This window comes from Thamnophis sirtalis, unplaced genomic scaffold, assembly GCF_051295495.1.
Source record: "Thamnophis sirtalis isolate CommonGarterSnake01/CBP01778 unplaced genomic scaffold, rThaSir2_p1.2 scaffold_3, whole genome shotgun sequence".
Taxonomy (NCBI): domain Eukaryota; kingdom Metazoa; phylum Chordata; class Lepidosauria; order Squamata; family Natricidae; genus Thamnophis; species Thamnophis sirtalis.
The window spans coordinates 126,639,054-126,666,506 of record NW_028261383.1 but is presented as its reverse complement, the minus strand read 5'-3'; the positions used below and the strand labels follow the sequence as shown (position 1 = coordinate 126,666,506).

At 40.3% G+C, this 27,453-nt stretch overlaps 1 protein-coding gene across 1 annotated transcript in view; it reads right to left on the bottom strand.

Moving 5' to 3' along the window:
* The window catches only part of GRIN2C (glutamate ionotropic receptor NMDA type subunit 2C), a 78,739-nt gene extending 51,987 nt beyond the window's left edge, over positions 1-26,752 (bottom strand). Inside the window, exons 1-4 of the mRNA XM_087709989.1 lie at positions 26,342-26,752; positions 17,591-18,186; positions 12,742-12,856; positions 1,473-1,684 (exon numbers count right to left, since the gene is read on the bottom strand). Of these exons, the coding sequence (XP_087566115.1) occupies positions 1,473-1,684; positions 12,742-12,856; positions 17,591-18,186; positions 26,342-26,749 (1,331 nt within the window). The 5' untranslated portion in view covers positions 26,750-26,752. The remainder of the gene's footprint in view (positions 1-1,472; positions 1,685-12,741; positions 12,857-17,590; positions 18,187-26,341) is intronic.
* Positions 26,753-27,453: the final 701 nt, after the last annotated feature.

Genomic DNA, 27,453 nt, shown 5'->3' with positions numbered 1-27,453 from the left:
TATCCTGTTCTTTATATGCCTCCATTAGGATTCATATTGTTTCAGACAGAGGTACAGAATAGGCACTTAAGGAATATATTTTAGCATATTACTAGTGCCACTCATTCTTTGACCCTGCTGGCTGGGAGGGATGAAACCTACAATCCGACACATCTGATGGGCAGCATGTTAGGAAAGGTTGTACAGTAGGTTCTTCTGGGCAATGGGGTTTAATTGAAAGCCACCCCAATACTACTGACTTGAATGCCAGCTTTGATCCCTCCCCCCATGCTTTAGAGGGGTTGCCTATCCTGAATTCATCCTCTAATTTGGAAAGTTTTCAAGCTTGCAGCAGCTACTATTCAAGCTTCCTCATTATTCCTTCTTTCATGGAAAATCCAGCAGTGAAGAATTGGCATGTTGCAAGCACACCTTCTAAAGAAAGGACACCCTCTCACCCAAGTTGGATAAACATTTCCATCTTACTAGTATTCCAACAAGTAGATAGAAGTAGCAGCAATACTGGACAGACAGATGCATAAGTGACACACAGGTTCTGCTACTGAGGGAGACACTTGGCTGATAACCTTTAGTTTCAGTTAAATCTAAAGGGTTAAATCTAAATTATTAAAGCTGCTTCAACATTTATCTGATTCCCTTGGTGAATCATGGAAAGTGGATATCGGAGCTCCAAATTTCGCTATCATAATCATAAAGTTAATAGATTGTGCCTCCCTGTCTATGACAGATAAAGGTAAAAGTTTTCCTTGCACATATGTGCTAGTTGTTCCCGACTCTAGGGGGCGGTGCTCATCTCTGTTTCAAAGCCGAAGAGCCAGCACTGTCCGAAGATGTCTCAGTGGTCATGTGGCCGGCATGACTAAACACCGAAAAACCATCAAAGTGGTCCCTATTTTTCTAATTGCATTTTTACATGCTTTCCAACTGCTAGTTTGGCAGAAGCTAGGACAAATAACAGGAGCTCACTCCATTATGCAGCACTAGAGATTCAAACCGCCAAACTGCCGACCTTTCTGATCGACAAGCTCAGCATCTTAGCCACTGAGCCACCACATCCCTTCATCTTAGCCACTGAGCCACCATGTCCCACTAAGATACCATGTAGGATTACATCTCCCATAATTCCTAAACAACACAATAAAAAAACTGAGGGATGTTGTGGTCTGGAATTGTGGAGCAAGTTGTCAATCCTATCTGAAGGACACCAGAGTGGGGAATTTTTTTTTAATGAAACAGAAGGCAAGTTAAAACAAAAACAAAAACAAACGAATGATGGTGAACAGTGAAGTAAGCAATTCGTTTAGGAATGAAATTAATGTAACTGGTTTTACATGAGAAAACACGTTGGGGTTTCTGGGAAAAGATATACATTGGAAGCCACCCCCCTCCTCCTCCCTTTAGCAAGCCAACCCCCGTTGGCTCCAATACTGCTTCCTCCTGTTCTGTCTTTTGACTTCTTTCCTCTCGTTTACCTTACGGAGGAGTTGGTCTGTTTCCGGCAAGGAACTGTATTTCGGACACATACTCCAGTGGAAGGATCTGTGTTCTCCACAATGACAAATGGTCTTTCTTCAAGGGTAGCCACTGTGAGGTGGCGATTATCTGACATGGGCTGCAGGAAGGATCCATAGCGTGGCCACACTGGATATTCCATGCGGATAATTCCCTTTTCCCATTTCCCCACCTGTGCAGTAGGAAAGGAGTGGAGGGGATGTCGTTTAAACCATGTAAATAGAGTGCTTTTGGATTTTTATACACCATTGTCAATAGGTTATTTAAACAAGGCTCCTTGAGAATCATTAGCATCATCATTGTCGAACAACATCAGAGGAGAAAGAGACCATAGGGAAGAAAAACCAACTCTCTTTCTTACTTTATAGCTTAAAGCAAACCAGCAGAAATATATACATATACATATACATATACATATACATATACATATACATATACATATACATATACATATACATATACATATACATATACATATACATATACATATACATATACATATACATATACATATACATATACATATACATATACATATACATATACATATACATATACATATACATATACATATACATATACATACATACATATATATATATATGTTATATTTTATGCTGTGACTTTAAATATATATATATATATATTTAAAGTCACAGCATATATATATATATATATATATATATATATATATATATATATATATATATATATATATATATATATATATATATATATATATATATATATATATATATATATATATATATATATATATATATATATATATCTCTCAGGACAGATTCTGGAGCTCTGGGACTGGATACTGTTGACAGTCTTTGCTCTGCCCAGAAAAATATCTATAGCCTTTGGGTAATCATAATCTAGAACAATTTGCCAAACAGTTTGACAGTAATCACTGAATAATGAGTGATCTGAGACTATTAAGGTTCCATCTGTTTTATATGGATACAGCAGTTACACATTTTATTTCTGTTATCCTCATGGATGGTGATCATTTCTGCACTCGTGCTGCAAATGGCATTAAGCTACAGCACTTCGCAAATAGATATTACTATATTAGCTTTAAACTGTGCTGGATTTTTAAATGACCCCATGGAAATAGTCTAGGTAATTATATTTATTTACAAAGATTGGAAATGAATGGGATGTAACTCCTAGCAGAAAAAAATGGATTTAAAATGGAGTAATGGGTACAGAATTGTTGTTGTTGTTGTTGCGGGAATATTTGAGCAACTCCAATAAGTAATTATAAAATGGACAACCTTGCCATTAAGCCTGTTCTCATTAGGCCTTCTGCTCTCCATTTGCTATGTCACTTGTATTCTTTTTACTTAGACACTGCAGCCAGCCACTGAGGAATGCACCACCCTAGAAAACTTGAGGGCTACTGTATTATTTTCATTACTGAAATACAGGCATGTGCAGTCAGGGGAGGCAGGGGAGGCAGAGCCTCACCACTGTCATCATGAAAAGAAAAAAAAAATGCAAAAGGAAAAAGGCTGAGGTAGTTGCTGCCAGAGTCACCATGGATGTCTCTGCTTAACTATTTAAAAAAGCCTCTAAAAAAGCGCTCTTTACAGGAGGAGGCAGGAGAATGACGTGCCTCATCTAGTCTGACTTTAGGCGTTTTATGATCACTCGAGCAAAGTTAATCAAGAGTTAAAAGCCTAAAAATTCCTGACGTAGATGAGGCACGTCATTCTCCTCCATCCTCTTGTAGAGGGCACTTTTTAGAGGCTTTTTTAAACATTTAAGCGGAGTCATCCATGGTGACTCTGGCAGCAACTAGCTCAGCCTGACCTCAGCTCTTGCCTTTTTTCCTTTTACATTTTTTTTCTTTTCATGATGACAGTCAAGAGCAGAGTTGAAATCCTCTCTGAAACAGCTGGAAAAGGTATGTGTGGGTCCGAGGGAGGGGAAGGAATTCAAACTTCATCCTCAAGTGTAGATCCCTCCGCAAGTGTAGTTTGATTGCAAGCAGAGCCATGTTGCCTTTTCAAACACACACACACACACACACAGCTGGATGAAACTATATAAGTCGAACTTCACTGATTACAAGTTTGAAAAGGCAACGTGGCTCCGCCTGCAATCAAAGGCTCGGATCGGCTCCCCTCCGGCTTTTCTGCCTCTTCTCTCACACCAGCCTGCAAGCAGGAGGTGAGTGGGTGGGTGGGCTTTATTGCATTTCAGGCATTTCCCACCCAGACAGCAGGCTGCATTTGCTATTGGTGGAGGTGTTTGGGGAAGGCAGCAGGGGAATGAGGGGTGGGGGTATGGCAGAGGAGCTGCTTTCAAGCCATTGGAAAATATATCCAATCCAACTTCTGTGTTTGTGTTTGTTTGAGAGAGAGTGAGTGAGAGAGGGAAGGGGGTAGGAGAGATAGTCCAATCCAACTTCTCTGTGTGCATGTGTCTGTTTGAGAGAGGGGGGAGGGAGGGAGAGAGGGAGGAAGGAAGGGGGAGAGGGAGAAGAAAAAGAATGAAGGAAACTTTTTTGCAAAGGAGAAAAACAAATACTGTCGCTTTAAATCGGAACTGAGCATGCCTGGCTGTGGAATTCTAGGAGTTGAAGTCCACAAGTCTAAAAAATTTGAAACCCACCACTGTGTCAGTGCCTCACCAGCCATAAACCTCACCGCACATCACTGCTGAAATAACAATTGTTCAAGAAAAAAATATAATTGCATAGGTTAAAATAAAGGGACATAGTGGTGACATAGTGGTTCTAATGCAATATTGCAGGCTACTTCTGCTGACTGCTAGCTGCCAGCAGTTCAGCAGTACAATTCTTAACAACTCAAGGTTGACTTAGTCTTCCATCCTTCCAAGGTCGGTAAAATGAGGACCCAGATAGTTGGGGGCAATAGGCTGACTTTGTAAACTGCTTATTTTATTATATTGTATTTAAATATGTAGGTGTATGTATATTTTATGATATAATTGAGTGCATGGATCTTATGTACACACATATGTACATAAAACAAAAATGACAATTAAAAAAAACTGGTTGCGTTATCATGGCTCAAGAAAACAAGAAACACTTAGGAACATTTTGTTTGTGATTCCCAGAGGCTCAACAAACTTAGCTTAAGTATAGAATGAGCATATGCCCCCTGTTCTAACTTTTTAAAAAAAAATCTACTGCAAAAAGAAAAAAGAAAACTGGACATAATGTGTTAAACATTGCAAAAATCAAAAGGCTTTCATTTAATAGTTATACAACATTACATTAGATATAGGTATTTCCCCACTTGGAGAAAATAGCATGATGGAAATAAGATCTTTTAATGTAAGGTGACCAGACGTCCCGCTTTTGGCGGGACACACCCGCCTTCCAACGCATTTTCCCGCGTCCCGCCCGCCTTTTTAAAAGGCACGCTTTTTTTGGCGCTCGCAGCTCCCGCCCATCAGCTGCTAGCTTGCTGGGCTGGCTCATCGTTTTGTTCTCTATCCTACCGATGAGCCAGCCCAGCAAGCTAGCAGCTGATGGGCGGGAGCTGCGAGCGCCAAAAAAAGTGTGCTTTTACCTACCTACAAATTTAAGCCAGCCCAGCCTGCCCGCTCACTGATTGGATTGGCCTGGACTCCAGCCAATCAGTGAGCTGGCTGGGATTGGAAATTTTCAGCACGTCTGCGCGAGTCTCCATTTCCTTTCACCAAAAGACGAAAGAGGTTGCAGCTGCGCTGACTGGTGAGTATTAAGAGCCGCGAGCGGATGGTGTGAGATCGCCGCCCGGTAGCCGCCAGAAGCCGCTCCCGGCCGCGGGCCCCTGCCCTGACGCGTCCAGCGTGTCAGCAAGCGGGTTGCCCGCCCGCCTAGCTGCGTTGCCCACATGCACGTGGATTCAAGAAATCCGGCTGGATACTTTGAATCCCCGTGCGTGTGGGCAATGCAGTTTGCGGGGGAGGGGAGCTTCGCTTGAGATGACCATGCTATGCCCTCCATAGCCTGGTCCTCCCAAGCAGAGCCTGCCTAGCTGCCTTGCGCACACACGCGGGGATTCAAGAAATCCGGCTGGATACTTTGAATCCCCGTGCGTGTGGGCAATGCAGTTTGCGGGGGAGGGGAGCTTCGCTTGAGATGACCATGCTATGCCCTCCATAGCCTGGTCCTCCCAAGCAGAGCCTGCCTAGCTGCCTTGCGCACACACGCGGGGATTCAAGAAATCCGCTGGATACTTTGAATCCCCGCGCGTGTGGGCAATGCAGTTTGCGGGGGAGGGGAGCTTCGCTTGAGATGACCATGCTATGCCCTCCATAGCCTGGTCCTCCCAAGCAGAGCCTGCCTAGCTGCCTTGCGCACACAGGCGGGGGATTCAAGAAATCCGGCTGGATACTTTGAATCCCCGCGCGTGTGGGCAATGCAGTTTGCGGGGGAGGGGAGCTTCGCTTGAGATGACCATGCTATGCCCTCCATAGCCTGGTCCTCCCAAGCAGAGCCTGCCTAGCTGCCTTGCGCACACACGCGGGGGATTCAAGAAATCCGCTGGATACTTTGAATCCCCGCGCGTGTGGGCAATGCAGTTTGCGGGGGAGGGGAGCTTCGCTTGAGATGACCATGCTATGCCCTCCATAGCCTGGTCCTCCCAAGCAGAGCCTGCCTAGCTGCCTTGCGCACACACGCGGGGGATTCAAGAAATCCGGCTGGATACTTTGAATCCCCGCGCGTGTGGGCAATGCAGTTTGCGGGGGAGGGGAGCTTCGCTTGAGATGACCATGCTATGCCCTCCATAGCCTGGTCCTCCCAAGCAGAGCCTGCCTAGCTGCCTTGCGCACACACGCGGGGATTCAAGAAATCCGGCTGGATACTAGTCTCCGTGGAGAGCTTGGCAGGCAGCTGGCTGGACTTCTAAGAGGTGGGGGGGAGGAGCGGCAGCTCCTTGAAATGGAAAAAGGCTTGCTTCCTCCCCCTCCCCCAAATGAGACCGGGCTCCCAGCAGCGATTTGCCATTTGAGAGAGAGAGAGAGAGAGGAAGGGGGAGAACACGAGTGTGTGTATCCCTCCTTCCTTCAGCCCAACACTCTAGCCCGGCTTGGCTCCCGCTTCGTCTGTCCTGCCTCTTCGCTTCTCTGTTTGATTGTTGAAAGTGGGAGCCAAACCGGGTCATTCCTTCCAAGAGGCAAGTTTCCCATTGATTGAATGGCTCGCTGCCCTAGACCCTCTGCAGTCCCTCTCGTCTGGCCAGAATGCCAGCAAGAGTGTTGGGCTGAAGGAAGGAGGGATACACACACTCATGTTCTCCCCCTCCCTCCCTCCCTCCCTCCTTCCCCAGCCAGTCCCATGCCTTCTCCCAACCCCCGCCCCGTTCTCTTAGCTGCCCCATTCTCTTAGCTACGTTCTGCCTTGTGATTGCTGTCTCCAGGCTCTCCTCTCCTATTATCGTGGAAGGTATCTCATTTGGGGGAGGGGGGGGCAGGCCTTTCTCCATTCAACAGATCCAATATACAGAGTTTTATTTTTTGGCCCTAAAAATATTGTCACTGAGGATGAGAGAAATTTCTTCATCATTGCTATTGGCCTCAAGTAGCAAATAATTAAACATGGTTTTTAGTGTACTTAGTTAGTGATCTGCTTTTTAACATTACATGGTATCAGTTTCAAGAATGCATGCAATCCTGAAAATTTGTAACAAACTTGTTGAAGGGCCTATGAAATATTTTCTAGTTTAGTGTAGAATAAGTATTCTTAATAAAAGAAAAAGTCATTTTTATTTAATCAATTGCATTCCTGTTTATAATGGCATTAATTAACTAAACTGGAAATAAATCTATGTTTTGCTAGAGTTTTAAAATTAAAAAACCTTACATTTTGTTGCTATTATTTTAATCAGAGTTTTGCCAAGTGAAATTATATAATGGTTCCTCATGTCTCTGTAATTTTCTAAATCTCATCCAGAAGTACCACAGAATCTGGCATTTTCAGCAGAATGATGCTGATGCTAATAAAACATCCTGATTTTTGGTGAAAGGATGGAAAGAGGAAGGAAGGAGGAAGAGAGATCTAAAGTGCAGAAAGACAGAAGGCAGATAGGCAACAGGAAGGAAGGAAGGAGAAAGAATGGAAAGGAAGGAAGGCTAGAAGGAAGAAAGAGGGAGGGAGGGAGGGAAGGAAGGTGAAAGAAGGAAGGAAGGAAGGGTACGTCCACTTGTAGGCCTGGGACTGAATGCAGGAGGAGTCTCTCCATAGGATCAGCTGCTCCTCTGATCATGGTCTATGAAAATGTTACTGCCTGCCTGATGCAAATTTAGACAGATGGTGCTTTGGGCTGCCCCTCAAATCCCCCCTTTACTCCTCCCCCTGTAGAATTCAGCCCCCTGAGTTTTGCCTTTGAGGGGCATGTGTGGTTATGGCGGATGGCAGAGTCAGCTGGAGGTTGAGAGGGGATTGGGGCTTTTGTCCGCCTGTGGAGTTCTCCCCATGGACAGGATGGGATGTTGGCATGAAAGGGATCCGGGCACAATCTCACCTGTTCCAAGTAAAGTTGCCTTTTGCAATTGGCTACCGGTAATCCTCGACTTACGACCAGGATTGATCCCCCAATTTCTGTTGCTAAGGGAGACGTTTGTTAAATGATTTTTGCCTCATTTTGCGAACTTTTATTGCCACGTTAAGTGAATCATGGTGGTTGTTAAGTCAGGAACATGGCTGTTTAGTGACCAAAATTACAATGGCATTGAAAAAAGTGACTGATGACCATTTTTCACACTTAGCGACCATTTTCACACTTAGCGACCGTTGTGGCATCCTCATGGTTACGCGATCAAAATGTTGATGTTTGGCAACAGATTCGTATTTCTGATGATAGTTTGAAATGGTGACAGTATAAATTATTGCTGGTGTAATACTTAACAATGGTTTTTAAGGATTTCTTTTATTTATAGAATACCTTTTTTATTATTTTGGGGGGATTTTTACTTTTAAATTGTTTATAAAATGTATTTACTACAAGAAATGTTCCTTTTTGCAAATGTGATCTTTGCAAATCTTTGTGATGCAATATGTTCAGACCAGGTTTATGTGTCTCAAAGTGGCTGCTATTCTATGGGCAGGCCAGGTTGGTGCAAGGCAGCTTTGCCAGATTTGGTGTGTTTCACCCTCATTGAATTTTATATCGTATAAAGAATGGAAGGAGGAAGGAAGAGAAAAAAGGAGGAAGGGAGTGAGTGAGGAAAGAAGAGGATGGAAGGAGGGAGGAAGGAAGGAAGAGAGGGAAAGAGCAGAAGACAGATAAGGTGAAGGTAGATAAGCAAGAGGAATGAAGGAAGAAGTGAGGAGTCTCGAGGAGGGGGAAAACATTTAGTGACCAAAGTTACAATGGCATTGAAAAAAGTGACTGATGACCATTTTTCACACTTAGCGACCATTTTCACACTTAGCGACCGTTGTGGCATCCTCATGGTTACGCGATCAAAATGTTGATGTTTGGCAACAGATTCGTATTTCTGATGATAGTTTGAAATGGTGACAGTATAAATTATTGCTGGTGTAATACTTAACAATGGTTTTTAAGGATTTCTTTTATTTATAGAATACCTTTTTTATTATTTTGGGGGGATTTTTACTTTTAAATTGTTTATAAAATGTATTTACTACAAGAAATGTTCCTTTTTGCAAATGTGATCTTTGCAAATCTTTGTGATGCAATATGTTCAGACCAGGTTTATGTGTCTCAAAGTGGCTGCTATTCTATGGGCAGGCCAGGTTGGTGCAAGGCAGCTTTGCCAGATTTGGTGTGTTTCACCCTCATTGAATTTTATATCGTATAAAGAATGGAAGGAGGAAGGAAGAGAAAAAAGGAGGAAGGGAGTGAGTGAGGAAAGAAGAGGATGGAAGGAGGGAGGAAGGAAGGAAGAGAGGGAAAGAGCAGAAGACAGATAAGGTGAAGGTAGATAAGCAAGAGGAATGAAGGAAGAAGTGAGGAGTCTCGAGGAGGGGGAAAACATTTAGTGACCAAAGTTACAATGGCATTGAAAAAAGTGACTGATGACCATTTTTCACACTTAGCGACCGTTGCGACCATTTTTCACACTTAGCGACCGTTGCAACCATTTTTCACACTTAGCGACCGTTGCAGCATCCTCATGATCACGTGATCAAAATTTTGTTTGGCAACAGATTCGTATTTATGCTGGTTTCAGTGTCCTGGGGTGACCTTTTGACAAAAAAAATTTTTTTAATCAAGCCCCCCCCCCCCCCCCCCCCCGGTCAAGGGTGTCCCTCTTTTCCAATCTGAAAATCTGGTCACCTTATTTTAATGCACATTCTGCATACGACAGCAAAGGCCTTTGAAACAAAGCCCTCAAAACATGTTACTCTTGCAGATAAACCTCCCCAAAAGCTTAAAATTCATGAAACATTTTTTTTAAAAAAAGTTTAAATTAAATCTTACATTTTTCCATTATATTTCAAGCCACATTCTATTTATTTATAATGGTTCTGAAATTTACAAATTTCAGATTTGAGACCTCTAAACAATTTTTTCAAATTTGGTTTTACTCTTATTCTCAGTGGAACTCAATAGAATATTATGCTATAAGGAAGAAGAGTTAATATAAAGTGGAGAATTGGGGTGGGGGATTTTTGTTTATGATCTGGTATGTCTCCTAAGCCTTTCATCCATGGAGTATTGGAAGCAGCTAAAAGAACAGTTTACCCTAAAGTTGCAAATGCAGATAAATTTTAAATGTTTGAGTAGAATTGTATTCTTTATTCCTAACAGAAAACTCAGTAGTAAATTGCTATGACATATGGAAAACACTTGAACAGAGAAAGTCATATCATAAAGGAAATGTGATAATGGAAAGCAATTATACAAATACCTCATTTAATTAACACCAGTATCTTTCTACTAATAGTGTTCATCTCTTTCAGATTATTTTTGTAATTATCCAAATATAACATAAAACCCAATCAGATATACTTAGATAATATGCAAAGAGCAAAAATTGGAGAAATACTTAGATAATATACGCAACTTGTTTTCCTTTGTGACTTTTTTGCCAGTTGCAATATAGCGAATTATATTGCAGATGCTAAGATGTCCATTTGTGCATATGGAGAGCAGGAGAGTAACCTCATCAATATTCTCTCATTAAGAGAAATGTGTAAATGCAGGAATAGATTTTAGCAAAATTGATGGTGCAATCTAAATGCCCAGCTAGCTAAAATCATTCTAACATTCCTCCAGTTTTCTGGAATATTCTAGGCAAATGGGATGAGAGCTTCAGAGCTAACAGATATGGAACATTCCTCAAAATTAAAAAACCTGGTCAGAACAAATGAAATGAACTGCAACAACATATTTAATGTGGGCTCAGGACATATTATTTGAGATGGAGCAGCAAACAAAACATCACATTATTTTATATACTGTGTTCCCCCAAAATAAGACAGGGTCTTATTTTCTTCTGACCCCCAAAATAAGCACTTGGCCTTATTTCCAGGGAGGTCTTATTATTTTTGAGGTGCAGGAGGTGGCGAGCGTTGTCACCTCATGGCTGATGCAGGGTGGCAGTATTTTCAGAGAGGGTTTATTTTCAGGGGAGGGCTTATTTTAGCACATGCGCTCAAAAGTCCGATTGGGCTTATTATCCAGGGAGGTCTTATTTTGGGGGAAATAGGGTAAAACTAGTCCCTTTTGTTGCTTAAGGTGGCCTTGTTTTAAAATGTGATCATTTGGGCTGGTTTGTGAGGAAGAAAATAAATGGACAGTTGCATGTTATACTCTTACAACATAACATGCAGTCTTTCTCACATGAAAGATTATTCATAAAGTAAACACAAGTAAAAATTCTTTGCCGCTTGAGATAGAACTTAATTCAATTACTATTGTCTCTTCAGGATAAATGAATACCAATGACCTATGGTGGCTTCCTCACTTAGCTTAATGGTACAAGCAATCCTGTGAAGCATAGGCTACATCAAACATGGACATGGTATGTGATATAACAATGCAAATTAACATGCAGAGCTTTGGAGCCAAATATCTTAATAAATTTCTCTCGTTGAGCTGTTTTTCTTCTGAAGAGCCCTGATCATACTATCCAGAAAAAAGGACAATTTGGGAAGCACTTATCTTTTGGATTGACATGGATATTAATGATGTTGTGGTTGATTCTTAATAAAAATTTATCCTTTTTGGGGGGGAAAGACAGTAATTTATTGGCAAGCTTTCTAATATGCCTACATGTTCTTTAAAACTTAATCTCTGGTACATAAGCAGTTTAAGCCAATCTGCTTTCACAACATTTGTTGAGGTTTATTTTTTAATTCAATTTTTAATGACTGGAAAGAAACAACAAAGTCATCTTGCACAACGAGCATTCATCCAACTGAGTTATGTGCCTTATGGCATGTGATGGATCAAGCCTCCATTGCAAATTAAATAAATTAGTTGCGAACATACAAAATAAACGAATCTAAAAATTCATTTCATGGTGCTTCAATTTGTTTATCAAATGAAATTGTTTATTTTAATGACAGAGTAAAAAAAAAAAAAAAGCCTGCACTGCGGAAGTAAGAAGGACAATAAGAGGTGACTTTTGGGCACAGTCAATTGCCAATTCTTGTTCAGAATTCTCAGACCTGCCAGCCTTCTGTTGCAAAAGCCAGAAAGAAATTGGGCTGTTTTAATGAATTCCAGAGAGGTGCCTATGCCTGACCTAGGTATAAAAGCAGTTCTTACAAATCATATGTCAGTTGTGCATGGCCCTACCATTCATAACAAAGATAAGATTTTAAAATACAATCTAAGAGTTTTGGAGTCAGTCTTTCCCATTTGGCATTTTCCACAATGTTGGTTTTGTGGTCTTGCTGGCTGGGAATTCAGATAGACACAGTCTCTCTGTATCTGAGGGAGAGGTAGCAGTATCTTAATCTAAAGAACTCCCAGGTACGTAGATACCCTCCACTGTTTCCAGTCACACGTAAATTCAATGGGAAATAAAAGTAGACAAATGATATGAAGCCAGATTTGCTTCATCTGCTTATGAATCACAATTAGGTTTGCATTAGATTCAAAGCAGTTATTGTCAAAGCCTGCATAGGCTAATAGATATTAGTGGATGTTGCGATGTAAGCTTAAAACTGGAGGTAAATTATAGACAAACCCATTTGTAGAACAAGCAAACTATAGTTCTAAAAGACTATGCACTTAAGACAAGATGATGGGTGGGGAGGGAGGGGCAGAGGAAGGGCCTTACCATCTCCCAGAGTCGATGCCGGTTCAACGAAATCACTACCATGGTGGGCCTCACCAAGTAACCACCTTTGTTGAAGGAGAGATCTCTGTTTTCCCATGTCACATTGAGTAAATGCCTATGGAGAATGAGGAAAGCCATCAAATTTTGGTATAACACTTTCATTTCTTTTGAAAGCAAATGCTTCCAAATTGGCCTGGTTTTATCTTGTACAAGATGGCAAATGGACACTTTATAACAGTGGTTCCCAACGTGGCCCCCATGCCCCACAGTGGACTTCTCCAAGACTTTGTAATTGTTACAGATGGCATTGTCTTTTTGTGGTCTACATTTTAAGCATACCTAAGACAGACCTGTTTTTTTTAATGCATTCAATGCAGCTCTTAATTCTAGATGATGAACCAATTTAAAAATAAAGATAAAATTAAAGTAAAATAGACTCAGAGTGCTGCGATTATATTCTGAGTTCAGTTTTTTTTTTTTAAAAAAGGAGCATCAGTGTAGTCTAGCAGAAAATGGAAAGCTGCTTTGCTTCAGGACTTGGCTGGCTGCTCACTCTTACTGTCACTGCTTCTTGGAGGTGAAGTTTCTTGGCGCAACTGATCTCCAACACAGAGGAGTGTTGGGTGGGACGGCAGTGACAACACCTTGGTTTGACCTCTCCACATACTTCATCCTGGTATTTCTCTCTTCCTTCACTCCCTTGCTGGTACAGGTAGTTCTTGACTTATGACCACATTTGAACCCAACATTTCTGTTGCTAAGGTGATCCCGGGATGCTGTAACCATCATAAATATTAAATAGTTGCCAAGCATCTCAATTTTGATCAGGTGCCCATGGGGATGTTTAAATGGTTGTAAGTATGAAAAATGGTCGTAAGTCACTTTTTTCAGTGCTGTTGTAACTTTGAAGGGGCACTAAATGAACTGTTGTAAATCATGGACTAACTGTAATTATAATCCCTCTTATTTTAAAGGGAAGAGAGAGGAACCAAGATCCTCTTATATAGGGGTGTCAAACTCAAGGTCCACGGGCCACATCTGGCCCTTGGGGCCACCCTGGAAACAGCAAAGGACCAACCTGCGGTGCTTCTGCCAGCAAAAATGGAGCTCGTGAGGACTGAACATGGCCCTCCCGAGCTCTGTTTTTTTCTGGCAGAGGGTTGCAGGAGACCATCACAGCCAAAAATGGAGATAGGAAGCCCGTTTTCGCTGGCAGAGCGCTCCAGCCCCTGACATGAGTGAAGTCTAGCTAGCCATGCCCACCCTGGCCACACCTACCTGAGGTCAAACACAATCCTTGTGTGGCCCTCAATGAAATTGAGTCTAACACCCTTGCTATAGCTTAGTGGTATGATGTCAAATGTGTCCTTGTTCCTACAGAACCAAGTGCTCTGAATTTCAGGAATAAAAGACTTGGGCCATCCTTTAAGACTAAAAAGTTATCATGGCAGATACACTTCATTAACCCACTCGATCATGACTGAGAACGTCATTCATTACGAAACTCCAGAAATTATAGAATTTGAGACGTTCTTGAAAACTTTTTAAAATTAATGGTTATAAAGTTTGAACTCCTTCAGAGCCTATCTGTTTAAATCAGAATTCAGAAACAAGAATTTGTTCCTACGGGAGAAGGCGGGGCTTAGCAGTGTGAAGACAGACTTTCAGGCTGCTCCTGAATGTCCATCTAAACCGGAGCATCTGGACCGTTCTTTTTGGACCCAAGCTGTCCCGAAGAGACAGTGAAAGGTAGGGGGAGACCCAGTGGTCCCAGAGACGTTCGCAAAGTCTCTGGGGACCCAGGAAAAACCCTCTTTGCTAGTGACTTCCGGATTAGCCACAAGGCTATTGAAACTGCTGACAGCCCTAAAGAAAGATAAAGTGTTTCCAGCTGGTAAGAACATTTTATTGTTTAAAGAAGAAATGGACTGCCTAAAAATTCAAACTAATTTAAATTAAAGAATAGAAGAATCTAGTGGCGATTTTGATCTTTTTAATGGTTTTGGACAGTGGTTATCTTACTCTTTAAATGTTATTCACATGGATTGATTCTAAGTAAAACCTTTTCAAATGGATAGAGTACTCCAACATCTCTTCTGATTCTATGCAAGCGGGCTGTAAACTAATTCACTACAATTTGACTGTTTACATCTTGACACTTTTATTGCTTGGTTGTTTTGGTTTAAGATCTGATAAGATTGTACAGCTTTCAGTCTGCTTTTACTTGCAAATACTTCAGAGCTCTTAAGAAAAAATACAACTGCATATAAACATGGCGTCTATTCAAGCGTCTCTTCAAGTGATACTCTCAGCTCTGAAGACGCTGTCTGATACAGAGGACAGAATTCAGAGAAAATTGGATTATTTGGTGTTTTCGGCAACAAAGTATGAGGAAAAAACTGAGGATGTTTTCCAAATACAAAATAAGAATGAAAACAGAGATAAAGAATTTGAGCTTTTTGATATTCGTGACAATTGGTTTACTTCTGAGGGAGGAAAGAATGGAATATTTGAAGAGGAGTTAAATGGAGAGAAAATTTACTTCAAAAGACAGGGTGCAGGAGGAGAAGAAAATATCAAAGAATTTATGGTTTATGAAATACTATTTGCAAAACATTTGATACCACTGCTGAGAATTAAAGACAAGCTGATAAAGGAAACAAAAAGAGGACGTCAACATTATATGAGAGATACCACAGACAAGAAGGTGCAAAGATTTCTTCGTATGGACTTGTTCATAAAGATGTTTGGAGAATTGGACCCACAGATGGCAGCAGATATAAGATTGTTCTGTTATTGGAGAGATACAGGTTGATAGATGGAAGAGTATAATTCAAAATTAGCTAAACTTAGTTAAATCCATTGGTAATAGGTATAGTTAAATAAAAATTGATAATGATAGTAATGTATACAATGTTGAGTTGATATGATAAGTAATAATTGGATATGAGAGGGAAAGGTTAGAAATATCTTTGTACTATATATAAAGATTATTAATAACAATAATAATTATTATAAAAACTATATACAGTTAAATTATAACTAATAGGGGGAAAATGCTATGATATAGGATAAAATTAAATAAAGAAAGGATAATGATAATAAATTATATACATAGAGGATTAGAAATCTTTGCTATTAAATATTATGGATGTTTAGCTAAAACAGGATATGAGGACTTAATGTTAATGGAGGATTTTATAAATAAGTAAATGAAATGCCAGCATGTGGTTATGGATTGAATCTTGGTATATTTAAGAATGAAGGATGTTTAAATAACTGTAGTCAAATAAAAGTGGAGGTATGATGATGTTAATATAGTAAATATTTGAGTTAAGACATTTGAATTAATATGAATTATATTTGATGACGGTGGAAGAGATGCACAAAAGCTTTTTGTAACCAGCTGATATACTTTTTTACAACATATGTTTGTTGTTTTTTTGTGTTTTTTTATTGTTGTGTGTATCAAATATATAAATATATATACAATAGAGAGATACAAAGTGTGTCTGTGGGGGAAAATATAGTTAGGATAGATTAGCAAAGGTAAGGGAATAAGAAATGATACTAAATTATGTCTGGGTTGGCGGAAGTACCATCCCAAGGAAACATAAACTGAGATTTAAAATAGACACACCAACAACAATAGAAAAAGAAAGGGAGAGAGGAGGAGAGAATGAAAGGAAGACGGGGGAAAGAAGAAAGAGGTAAGGAGAGGAGGATGGAAAGGAGAGAAAGAGGAGGAGAGAGGGTAGAAAGGGGAAGAGGAAGAGCAGGAGTAGGAGAAAGGTACGGGAAGAAGGAAGGGGAAGGAGAGGAGGAAGGAGGAAAGTAGAGAAGGGAGGGAGGGAGGGAGGGAGAAATGAAAGGGAAAGGAAAGGAAGATGATAGGGAGAGAAAAGGAAAGAGAGAGGGTAGGAAGGGAAAGAGGAAGAGCAGGAACAAAGGAGAGGTAAGGGAAGAAGGAAGGGGAAGGAGAGGAGGAAGGAAGAAAGTAGAGAAGGGAGAGAGAGTGAAAAGAAAGAGGTAAGGAGAGGAGGATGGAAAGGAGAGAAAAAGGAGGAGAGAGGGTAGGAAGAGGAGGAGCAGGAGTAGGAGAAAGGTACAGGAAGAAGGAAGGGAAAGGAGAGGAGGAAAGAAGAAAGTAGAGAAGGGAGGGAGGGAGAAGAGAAAGGGAAAATAAGGTGGTGTTACAACAGGAGGAAGGGATGGTAAACAAAGCAACCCAAACTGTATATTATAACCTATTAAATGAAATAATAAATGCATAAGAATGATAAATATTAAAACACTTGTAACCAAACGACATGCTGTATGTGATGATGGGTTTTTTTGTGTTTTTTTGTTTTGTTTTGTTTTATTGTTGTGTGTATGTGTTGTCTATGTAATAAAAATAAAAAAATTAAAAAAAAAAAGAATTTGTTCCTAGGCTGTTGAGGATCAGGATAAGTGTGCATAACTTCTCTGATTGCTCCTAAAACCATTAAGCTTCTTTTTGCCATGGCTGCAATCTTCTCCACTGACTTCACTCTTCCATTGAATAAACATTCATCTTCATCATTTCTGAAATTCTCACTGTACATATATTCAGTCTGAAGAATTCTTATCATAAAACATACAAATATCTGGCTCTGAGAAATCCGGAGGAGAGTCATGTGTTAATTTTTAAAGCTACATTTATTCAATTATAGAAATCTAAGGAGCCTTATTAGGATTACTGCTAAACTGCCTCTCACATAGCTGAAAATGCCCATTATTTCAGGATGAAACATTGCTGTCCAGTCAAATTCTGATTTCTAATACACATCCACAAGCATCGGTTTAAATCAAGGTTACCTCTACTGACCTATAGAAAGTGTTTGTTGGTGCGCTGGAAGGGCTTTTGCTATTGCAGTCTCTGCCCACGATGGGGAGGTAGCCATGGGCCTTGAAATAGCTCTCGGCTCCAATAGCAATGATAGCCACTCCGTCCCGAACCTTTTGTCTCAGGTTCATTTTCCAGCTTTCAGTGGTCACACTGATGAGGCCAATAGGAAACGAGGTAGGTGGCACATCCATATTCCCCACTGTTAGACTAGGCACAATCCAGACGTAGCCAGGGCCGATTAAACCGGCCTGCTCAACCACCTGGAAGAGGAACTCTGCTTCATCTCGTGAACAATAGACGATCATGACTTGAGCGTCTATCTGGCGGAGCAGCTTCTGCAGTTTGGAGATGCTCGTCTCCTGGGACATCTCAAAGGTCAAGACGTCCTGGATCTCCCAGCCAAAATAGCTGGTGTCTGTGAAGGACCGAATTACATCCAGGAAGATGCTATATCCCGGATAGAGGCTGGTGATAACAGCGAAGGAGCTCCAGTCATATTCCTCCAAGACTTTGAAGATCACTTGTATCTGTTGTTCAATTGAGACACCCAACTGTAGAAAGGCAGAGCCAGGCTCCTAGAAAAGAGAGAGAGAGAGAGAGAGAGAGAGAGAGAGAGAGAGAGAGAGAGAAAGGATGAATGAAGAGGATAAGCAAACAATGTACATGTCTTGATATCTTAATTAAGCCTCCCCCAGCTTGGTGCTCTACTTCAGTTTCCATATTTTTTTCAATCAGCATGGCCTCTATGCAGATGAATGTGACCTATCTGGAAAATTGGGGAAAGCCCCATTCCTATCTATATTATCTCAGAATAGTGGCCTTGATGAACAATGGGTTATATCAGGACATCTGCTTTCATATGAGTCATTCCCAAGGAAAAACAGAAAGCATTATCACCACTACAATCTCTAAATCTATTGTGAACTTAAATTACAGTAATCATTTCTTAACCAACATCTACTAGGTCTGCTTCAGCAACCCTGTATCGAGTATTCTGACTCATTGTGGCTTTTTAAATTTCTAATTCCCACTCTTTATGTTTGACTGCATTTCACACTATTTCCTCCTAATATAGATGTAGACATAATGCACATACACAGGAGACCCCTGTAGAGAAAACAATAATTTTCCTGAACTCTAAACTACTGAATAAGCTACCACACAGCAATGGAATATACCATAGACTTTAAAACAAAACATGAACCTTCACTTTTTCTTCCCAAACTTAAGATTTTTAGATATTTTTTTTTTAGATTTTATTTAGCATTTATAGGCCGCCCTTTTCCCTGAGGGGACTCAGGGCGGCTTACAATAGTAAGGGAAGGGGAGTGAAAGACAAAATACAGAAAAAAAAAGTGAGATAACTAAAAGGTACTAAAACACAACATTCACTCAGCATTCGGGAGGGGCAAGAAAATTTATCCCCAGGCCTGACGGGCTAGCCAGATCTTGAGGGCTGTGCGGAAGGCCTGGACTGTGGTCAGGGTACGAATCTCCACGGGGAGATTGTTCCATAGCGTCGGAGCAGCAACTGAGAAGGCTCTCCTCCGGGTGGTCGCCAGTCGGCACTGACTGGCGGATGGAATACGGAGGAGGCCTGCTCTATGCGATCTGATGGGACGCAGGGAGGTTATTGGCAGGAGGCGGTCTCTCAGATAGTCAGATCCACTACCATGGAGCGCTTTATGGGTGGTAAGTAAGACCTTGAATTGCACCCGGAGATCTACAGGCAGCCAGCGCAGCTCGCGGAGGATAGGTGTTATGTGGGCGAACCGAGGTGCGCCCACAATCACTCGCGCGGCCGCGTTCTGTACTAGCTGAAGTCTCCGGGTGCTCTTCAAGGGCAGCCCCATGTAGAGCACATTGCAGTATTCCAGCTTAGAGATCACAAGGGCTCGAGTGACTGTCGTGAGAGCCTCCCGATTCAGGTAGGGCCGCAACTGGCGCACCAGGCGAACCTGGGCAAATGCCCCCCTGGTCACAGCTGATAGATGGTGATCAAAACTCAGCTGTGGATCCAGGAGGACTCCCAAGTTGCGGACCCTATCTGAGGGGTATAAGTTTTGTCCCCCCAGCCTGATTGATGGTACGGTGGTCAAATTATTGGGAGGAAAACACCACAGCCACTCGGTCTTGTCTGGGTTGAGCACCAGTTTGTTTGCTCTCATCCAGTCTTTAACAGCTTCCAGACCCTGGTTCATCACGTCCACCGCTTCATGTTCAGTGTAACATTTTGTACAAAGATCATTTATCACATTTTAATAGTTGTCTAAACAAATTGGCTAAGATAGTGTATTAATCTTTATCCTTAATATATTGTTCTTCATAGTAAACTCTAGTGTCTTAAAATACACATATACAATACTAATTAAGCCCTTTCTTAATATATGTGCATTTATTTTTTAATCATTTAGAGTATGCTTTTGTTGCTTGCAAAATTCAAATGGAAGTTTCACATAACTTTTCAGAGCAACTTACTGTAATCTCCAAATAAATTGTGTTGTTTTTCTTTAAAAGAAGAGAGAGATCTAAAACAATCCCAGCAAAGTGAATCATTAGAAAGCAAAGATTTAATATGAAATAAATTGGCAGAGAAGGTGGGAGACAAGCTGTCTCAGAAAATAAAACTGCAAGCTTACAGTTAACAAGCTATTTAAGCCTTTTTAAATACAGTTTCTGTACTTTTATGTATCCTAATATGACAGTATTTAAATTGGCTTTGTCTCTAACTGTCTTTTCACTTAAAGCCAGAATTTTTTGTGAGCTTGTTCTCTTTAAAGGAGAAATTATTCCTCTTGTCATGTTAAGTTTCAGTCTTTTCTTCATACTAGGATAGTGGGACTGCTTTGTGCCTCCTAAATTTGGATTTGCTTACTGTTGAGAGTTGAGATGTGAGGTGCTGCATTTTATATATGTTAATTAATGTTTTTAGACTCTGTTTGGACTTTTTGCTGACACCTAGATTGGAGAGAACATTACTTATTGGATTTGCCTATAGTTAAGAGATGAGTTATGGGAAGAAGAACTTTGTATCTGTTAATTAAGAGGTGGTGAAGAGATTGGAAAATTGTTTAGACCTGTCAAGATGAGGGTGTGAAGTTGCTTTCTTAGGATTTTTCTTTCTTGTTTTCTTTCTTCTTTGCTTTTTTGCACCTTTTCCTATTTTTTTTATTTTTATTTTGTATTATCTTTTACTATTGCAATTAAAACCTTTAATATTTTATTTAAAAAAGGAACCTGAGACAGCAGAAGAAATAAATTGTTCTTGCAGAAGAAAAGGACATTTCTTCAGAACAGGAAAGTGTCATTGTTCTGTAATTCCCAAATTAATTTAGCAATGAAGGTAATGAATATGAACAAAACATATTGTTGCAATCAAATGCAAGCCAGCTAAGACCTTAAAGAAGATTATTTCTTTAAAAATAAGCACGCCAACAAAATTAAATCATTGGTTTAGAATAGCAGCCATCTTCCTTAGGGAAGACATATAGGTCAGCAGTATTGTATAAGCTTTGCATGACAAAAGGACCAGATGCACTCTTTACCATCTCTACAGAGATGCGCTCATCAAAATCCCACCTGTCTGCTGTCAAGCGGTGCAGATATTCTTGAGCTTCCTGGAGCCTTAATTAAACTTGAGCCAAAGAACCTCCGTATAAGCTTCAGCTCTCAGTATAATGCAAGTTACTTAGGTAGATAGCGATAGATAGACATAGTACCTAAATGAGATCTATTTATGCATCTACCTAAATGGAATATCTAGGAGTCATAGGGAACATTCAACTTGACTATTTATGAAATGTATACATTCTAGTGAAATTTAAGCATAGGCACCTAAATGCAATCCACTTAGTTTGGTTACTAAATTAACCAGGGGTGGGTTCCTGTACTGGTTGACTGTAAATTGTTCTGTGTATGCACAGAACCATGCCAGCAACAGCAGAAGAAACCGGGGAACCGGTTCAGGGGTATGACCAGCCTGGGTCACTGCTGGTTCTGCGACCCAGGCTACATTACCACTACCGGTTCAGATGAAGTGGGCTGAACCGGGAGCAACCCACCTCTGGAATTAACCCATTATCTGGGTTAATCAGGGGTTACCACAAAAAAGAGGGAGTCAAGCTATTCTCCAAAGTACCTGAGTGCAGAACAAGAAAGGATGGAAACTAATCAAGGAGAGAAGCAACCCAGAACTAAGGATAAATTTCCTGACAGTGAGAAGAATTAACCAGTAGAACGGCTTGCCTCCAGAAGTTGTATATGCTGCAACACTGGAAGTTTTTAAGAAGAGATTGGACAACCATTTGTCTGAAATGGTAGAGGGTTTCCTGCCTGAACAGGGGGCTGGACTAGAAGACCTCCAAGGTCCTTTCCAACTCTTCTATTCTATTCTGTTCTGTTCTGTTCTATTCTAAATACATTGGAGCAACTAACTCGGGGTTATCCACATTAACCATTCACACATAGAGATAAATACATGAAAACAGTGAAACCCAGCAAAGATGTGTAACTGATTTAGTGGAACCTGTTGTGTGAATACAACCAATTCATCACAACATTGGTCATGTTCAAACAAATGACATCATTATTATCACAATACTTGAATGAAATGATAATGGAAAAACAAATCTGAAATAGCATTCCCCCCCCCAAAAAAAACCCCCAACAAAGCTTAATTATACAAACAGACAGGTAGACAAAAGCAGCTAATTTTATAGAAATATTGAATGATATTACATCATACAATATATAAGAAATTCTAGGGATTCTTTTTGTAAGAAGAGAAGACTACATTCCAGTTTAACTGTGATGATTGTGTCAAAGTTGAACTTAGTGTCAAGTTAAGTCTGAATCCCCCCCCCAAATGGAGTAGATGCCCAATATTTTAAGGTCCAACTTGAATTTAATATTGTCTTCTAAGCAGTTTACAGAGTCAGCATATTGCCCCCACAGTCTGGGTTCTCATTTCATCCACCTTGGAAGGATGGAAGGCTGAGTCAACCTTGAGCCGGTGAGATTACAACCGCTGAACTGCAGATAGCAGTCAGCTGAAGTGGCCTGCAGTACTGCACCCTAACCACTGCGCCACCTCGGCTCTTCATTTGATGATGACTTATTCTTTCTTTCCCCAAAACGACTAGCCACAGAAATATATTCATGACTACGTAACACAGCACACTTTCTTAACCCAATTCAGAAACCATCAACAACAGGTAGCGAGTTTCTGCAAAACTTGTTTTTAAGGTGAGATTTGAGGAGAAAGATCACCAAAAAGGAAATTTTGTAACTATCTGCAAAACAGACAAAGATCCACTGAGTTAATGAACATGGACACCTGCTAAGAAACTGGTGACTTTCTGTAGTGTCAATTAATTCAGCCTGACGATACTCATGCTGGCTAATTACTAATGGTTAATCAAATACTAACCTATCTGAACCGAAGCCTAATAATGTATCTGGAAGATAACAAATTAAATAAGGTTGATACGTTCTCTGCTTCCATGCAGCAGACTTGCTCTTTAGAATAGTGGACAGTATACCTAATCTTTCTGCCATTGACTGCCACAAACACATCATCTCCAGCAAAGCTGAGCTGCTATGGATAAATTGCTTCCAGGTAGAAATTTCCTTTCAACCAAAAGTTTTTTTTTGACTGGAGAGCAAGAGCTTGTCATTAGTCACCTTTGCACAGTCCTATATATTACTTTATGGGCCACTTTCTGATACGAGAATGATTATTAACAGGGATCTGGCCAAGCCAGAGGAACAGGCTGAAGAATAGTCTCATTATTTCTAATCATGTCTGAATGGGCTCTTCTGTCTATAGATAACACAACGATCCAGGATCAGTCTTAGACAAATAAAACCACATTGTGTTGGCTGCTAACAAGGCACAGAAACATACCCTATTTTCCTGTGAGAAGTTGACAGTAACCACCACTGACACTTGTGACAGGTGAGCAAGCTAAAAATAATTACCCAAGTGCACAGCCCATCTGTAAAAAAAAATCCAGTGTGTCCTACAGTAGTCTCTGCAATGTAGTTGCATGTGCCATAAATTAGTGATTTAAGACACAAGTGCTGCTTTTCTAGAACAAAACATGGGACAGGATTTTATGCTTGCCAACATGAGCTGCATCCCAATTGTACAGGTTTATTGATCCAGAAATCAATAAACAGATGTTACACATTGACAAGATTTTTTGACTGTACTTTCCTCCATTCCTGAAAATTAATATATTCCAGTTTTATGCCTGTTTCAGCAACATAAAGGGCTATCAAAAGGCCTGTCATAATTGTGCAAGATTTATAAGTTTCTATTTTCTTGCTATAATAGTTTTAGCAGCATTCAATGAACCCTGGTTGATCTGCCTGACAAAAATATTATACGTATATATTGTAAGAATTCTGAATAATCTGGTAAAATAGTGGTCAAAATACTGTGCCTTCTTTCTTAGTTTCCATAATTCTACATTATAGTTTTGTTTCCATAAAGAAATATAGATTTACAGACATTCATCAAAATAGTAGCCTTAAAACCTTAATAATTCATCACTCATAACATTACAAACTTGATAAACTCCATAAAAAGAATACAACTTTTTCCATAAAAAAATAGTGTTACAATAAAAGGGAGGGAGGGAAGGAATGAAGGAAAGCACACATAAAGGCTATGGCTTGTCTCAGCTTACACATGGAGTGAAGTGATATTTAAAGGATAGATTTCACCTTTTTATTCTGAGAATAAAAAGTTACATTTTAAATATTTTATATAAATTATAATACAGATTATGTTTAGAATTCCCATATCACCCACCCCTACAAAGACATGCACAGTTAAATAATCATTCCACTTTCACTATCTGAACTGCAACCTCCCAAAAGAAACCCAAACTCTTTAGATAGATTGCTGGATGTGAGGCCTGGGAAGCAGGAGGGCAGCTGTGGTGTGTGGTGTGTATCAGAGGTGACGGTAGATTAGGAATCATTCAGCTACCTGGTGAATTAATGTTACTATACAGATACTTAACAGACCCCAAGCAGTCATGTTGGACTGTAGCAATCCTGTCTGATATGATACACAACAGCAACTGTAATTGAACTGTTCTCTCTGGGTTGCTCATCCAAGGACTAGATTACTTGTGTTTAATGAGTCATTGATCAACTTGATGGTTGAAGGACTTCTATCGTATTGCCTTTTAATTGGTTTGTTATTTTCTATACATTTTTCTTCAAGAACATTACTATTAAAAAAAAGTATGTGGAGCCACTCTGCTGGTAATATTGTTGGTAATATTATTACCAACACTTCTAGATATTATAAAAAAGAAGAAAAGAAAAACATTCTTCTTCTTATAGACATGCCAAAATCAGAGGGCAAGGTGTTCCCACATCTATTTAAAAAATTATCAATGGGAAGTATAAATCCTTTGCAGTGATGGCTTCCCATTTCAGTCTTTCAGTCAACATGGTGTTCATCTGGACTTATTAGACCAGTGGTAGTCAACCTGGTCCCTACCGCCCACTAGTGGGCGTTCCAGCTTTCATGGTGGGCGGTAGGGGTTTTATCCGATACTGAAGCACTTTCCTTTTTAAAAATTTAATTGACTTAAAAAAAAATTCATAGCATTATTTAAAAACATTTTCCTTAGGTTTTCATAAAATCACCATTACTGTGGAACCGGTGGGCAGTTAGAAAATTTCACTACTAACAGAGATACAAAAGTGGGCAGTGGGTATAAAAAGGTTGACTACCCCTGTATTAGACAGTAGCTCACAGCCGGCAAGGTGAAGGGGATTTCTAATCCTACAAATCTGGAGGCATCCAATTGGAAGAGACTGTTGCTTAATCCCTCAGAAATATACCTCCCTAATTCACATCAGGGCCTCCACATTTCTCCTTATTGATCTTTGCAAACCTGCCCTTCAGGTAAAATTCCAAGGTCTTGCTCTTTTCATCCTGGTAGAAGGATGGGAGATACACACACACACAATTCCTTTCCATTTTAAATTCTTACTCATTTCACTGTGGTTATAGGCACAAGTGCTAGTTCATTAAAAAGAAAGCTGGCATTCTTAAAAAAAAGACCATTTGAATGAGAAGAGGAACTGTTCTACCTGCAAGGAGTAGCTCTATGTAGAAATGAGTTCTAAATAATTGAGCAAAGAGCATAGTCACATCAGTGAGTAAATGTATAATATACTGCATGAAGCACCACCAAGGCAGCCAGTATTCAAGAGAGCATTCCCAAAATAACATCCTTTTTGGTCTCCTTGCACTAGCTTGCAGAAATGTCTTCCTAGCCAAATCTACTTAAGTCTTGCATGATATGTCCCTGGAGCTTGCATGGCTGTCTTCCCTTGTCCTTGCTTAATCTTAATTGTTGTCAGCTTTCCTTGTCAAGCTTTGTCTTCCTGCCCAGCTAACTAACTAGTGAATCTCCCAATTTGCACTGGCACTTGCCAGTGTTAATTGTCCAGTGTGACCCAAGTCTAGATTAAACAAAATTCAATATGGTTTTAAAAAGCCAGACTCTTAGTGAACAACAATTGCTCTTTGTTTACTGCAATAGAATTATACCACTATTTAAAAGTTAAGAGAATTTATATCCTGGATGGTCTTGTAGAAAACTGTGACAATAGACAAATAAATGAATATAGATGAAGTATCTGAGAACAATCTACAGGCCCATTCCAGCTTCATTTCCCAGAATAACAATGAAATTTCACCTTAGGTGTAAGGACTACGGCAGATCCTCCACTGATACTAACGATAGGTACATAGGTCTGGGATGAGATGAAATCAAGGATCTGTGCCACAGCTTCTGTACCAATGTTGTCCTCAAAGACAATTCCATGGATTTTTGTGCTGGAGAGCATGTCACAGACTTGAGTCAAGAGTGTGCTGGGATTAGTGTCATTGACCACCACGGTGACTGGATGGACCTCTAGAGGCATGTCCAGGAAGGTCTGGTATGTTAGTCGGCTCCGGATATGGAGAGAGTATGAAGAGCTGCTGAAAACCACAGCCACGTTTACCACAGGTTCCCTGGAGCTTGGCACCGATGTATCCATTAGGGCAGCTGAACAGCCCAGCACCATAGACAGCACCAGGGTGTTTGCCAATGTTCTATCCATGGCCATTAAGGAGCCCCTGAAAGTCAGAACAAAGATAAATTATGGAAAGCATCCAAGGGAGGAATGAGTGGAAAGTACAGAAGATGTGCTTTAACAGTTGGATCTTGGGGAGCTATTTTACACAGTGTATTTCAAGAAACCTGACTATGCCTCTTAGCATACAGGACCCAGAGGGTCAACCACAGCTCTAGAATGAGCACATTTATTTATTTATATTCTGCTTTTATTACTACGTACCAATATTCCTTCCTCCTCCTATTGTCTCAACAACAACCACCTTGTGAGGTAGATTGGGCTGAGAGTGAGTGACTGGTCCAGAGTCATCCACTTGGCTTTCATGCCTAAAACAGGTCATGTTGAGAAGCACCCAGGCTGACAGGGAGTAGGGAGCAAGCTTAGAGTTAGCCTGGAGTCACTGCATAATCACATAATCATTAAACTCTGTATGTGATAGGACTAGCTCAAACATTGAATGTGATAGGACTAGAACTCATGTTCTCCCAGTTTCTAATCTGGTGCCTTATACACCAGATCAAACTATAATATATGATTTTGCAAAATGTTTCTTGTTGGACACTTACAGTTTTGTCTGTAGACTTAAATAGGCATCTAAGAATATGTAATGGATGAAGCAGTCCAGAGTTCTAGAAAAATAAATTCTATCAAATACTAGTAAGCAATAATGGTATGGGGGGATTGCTTGC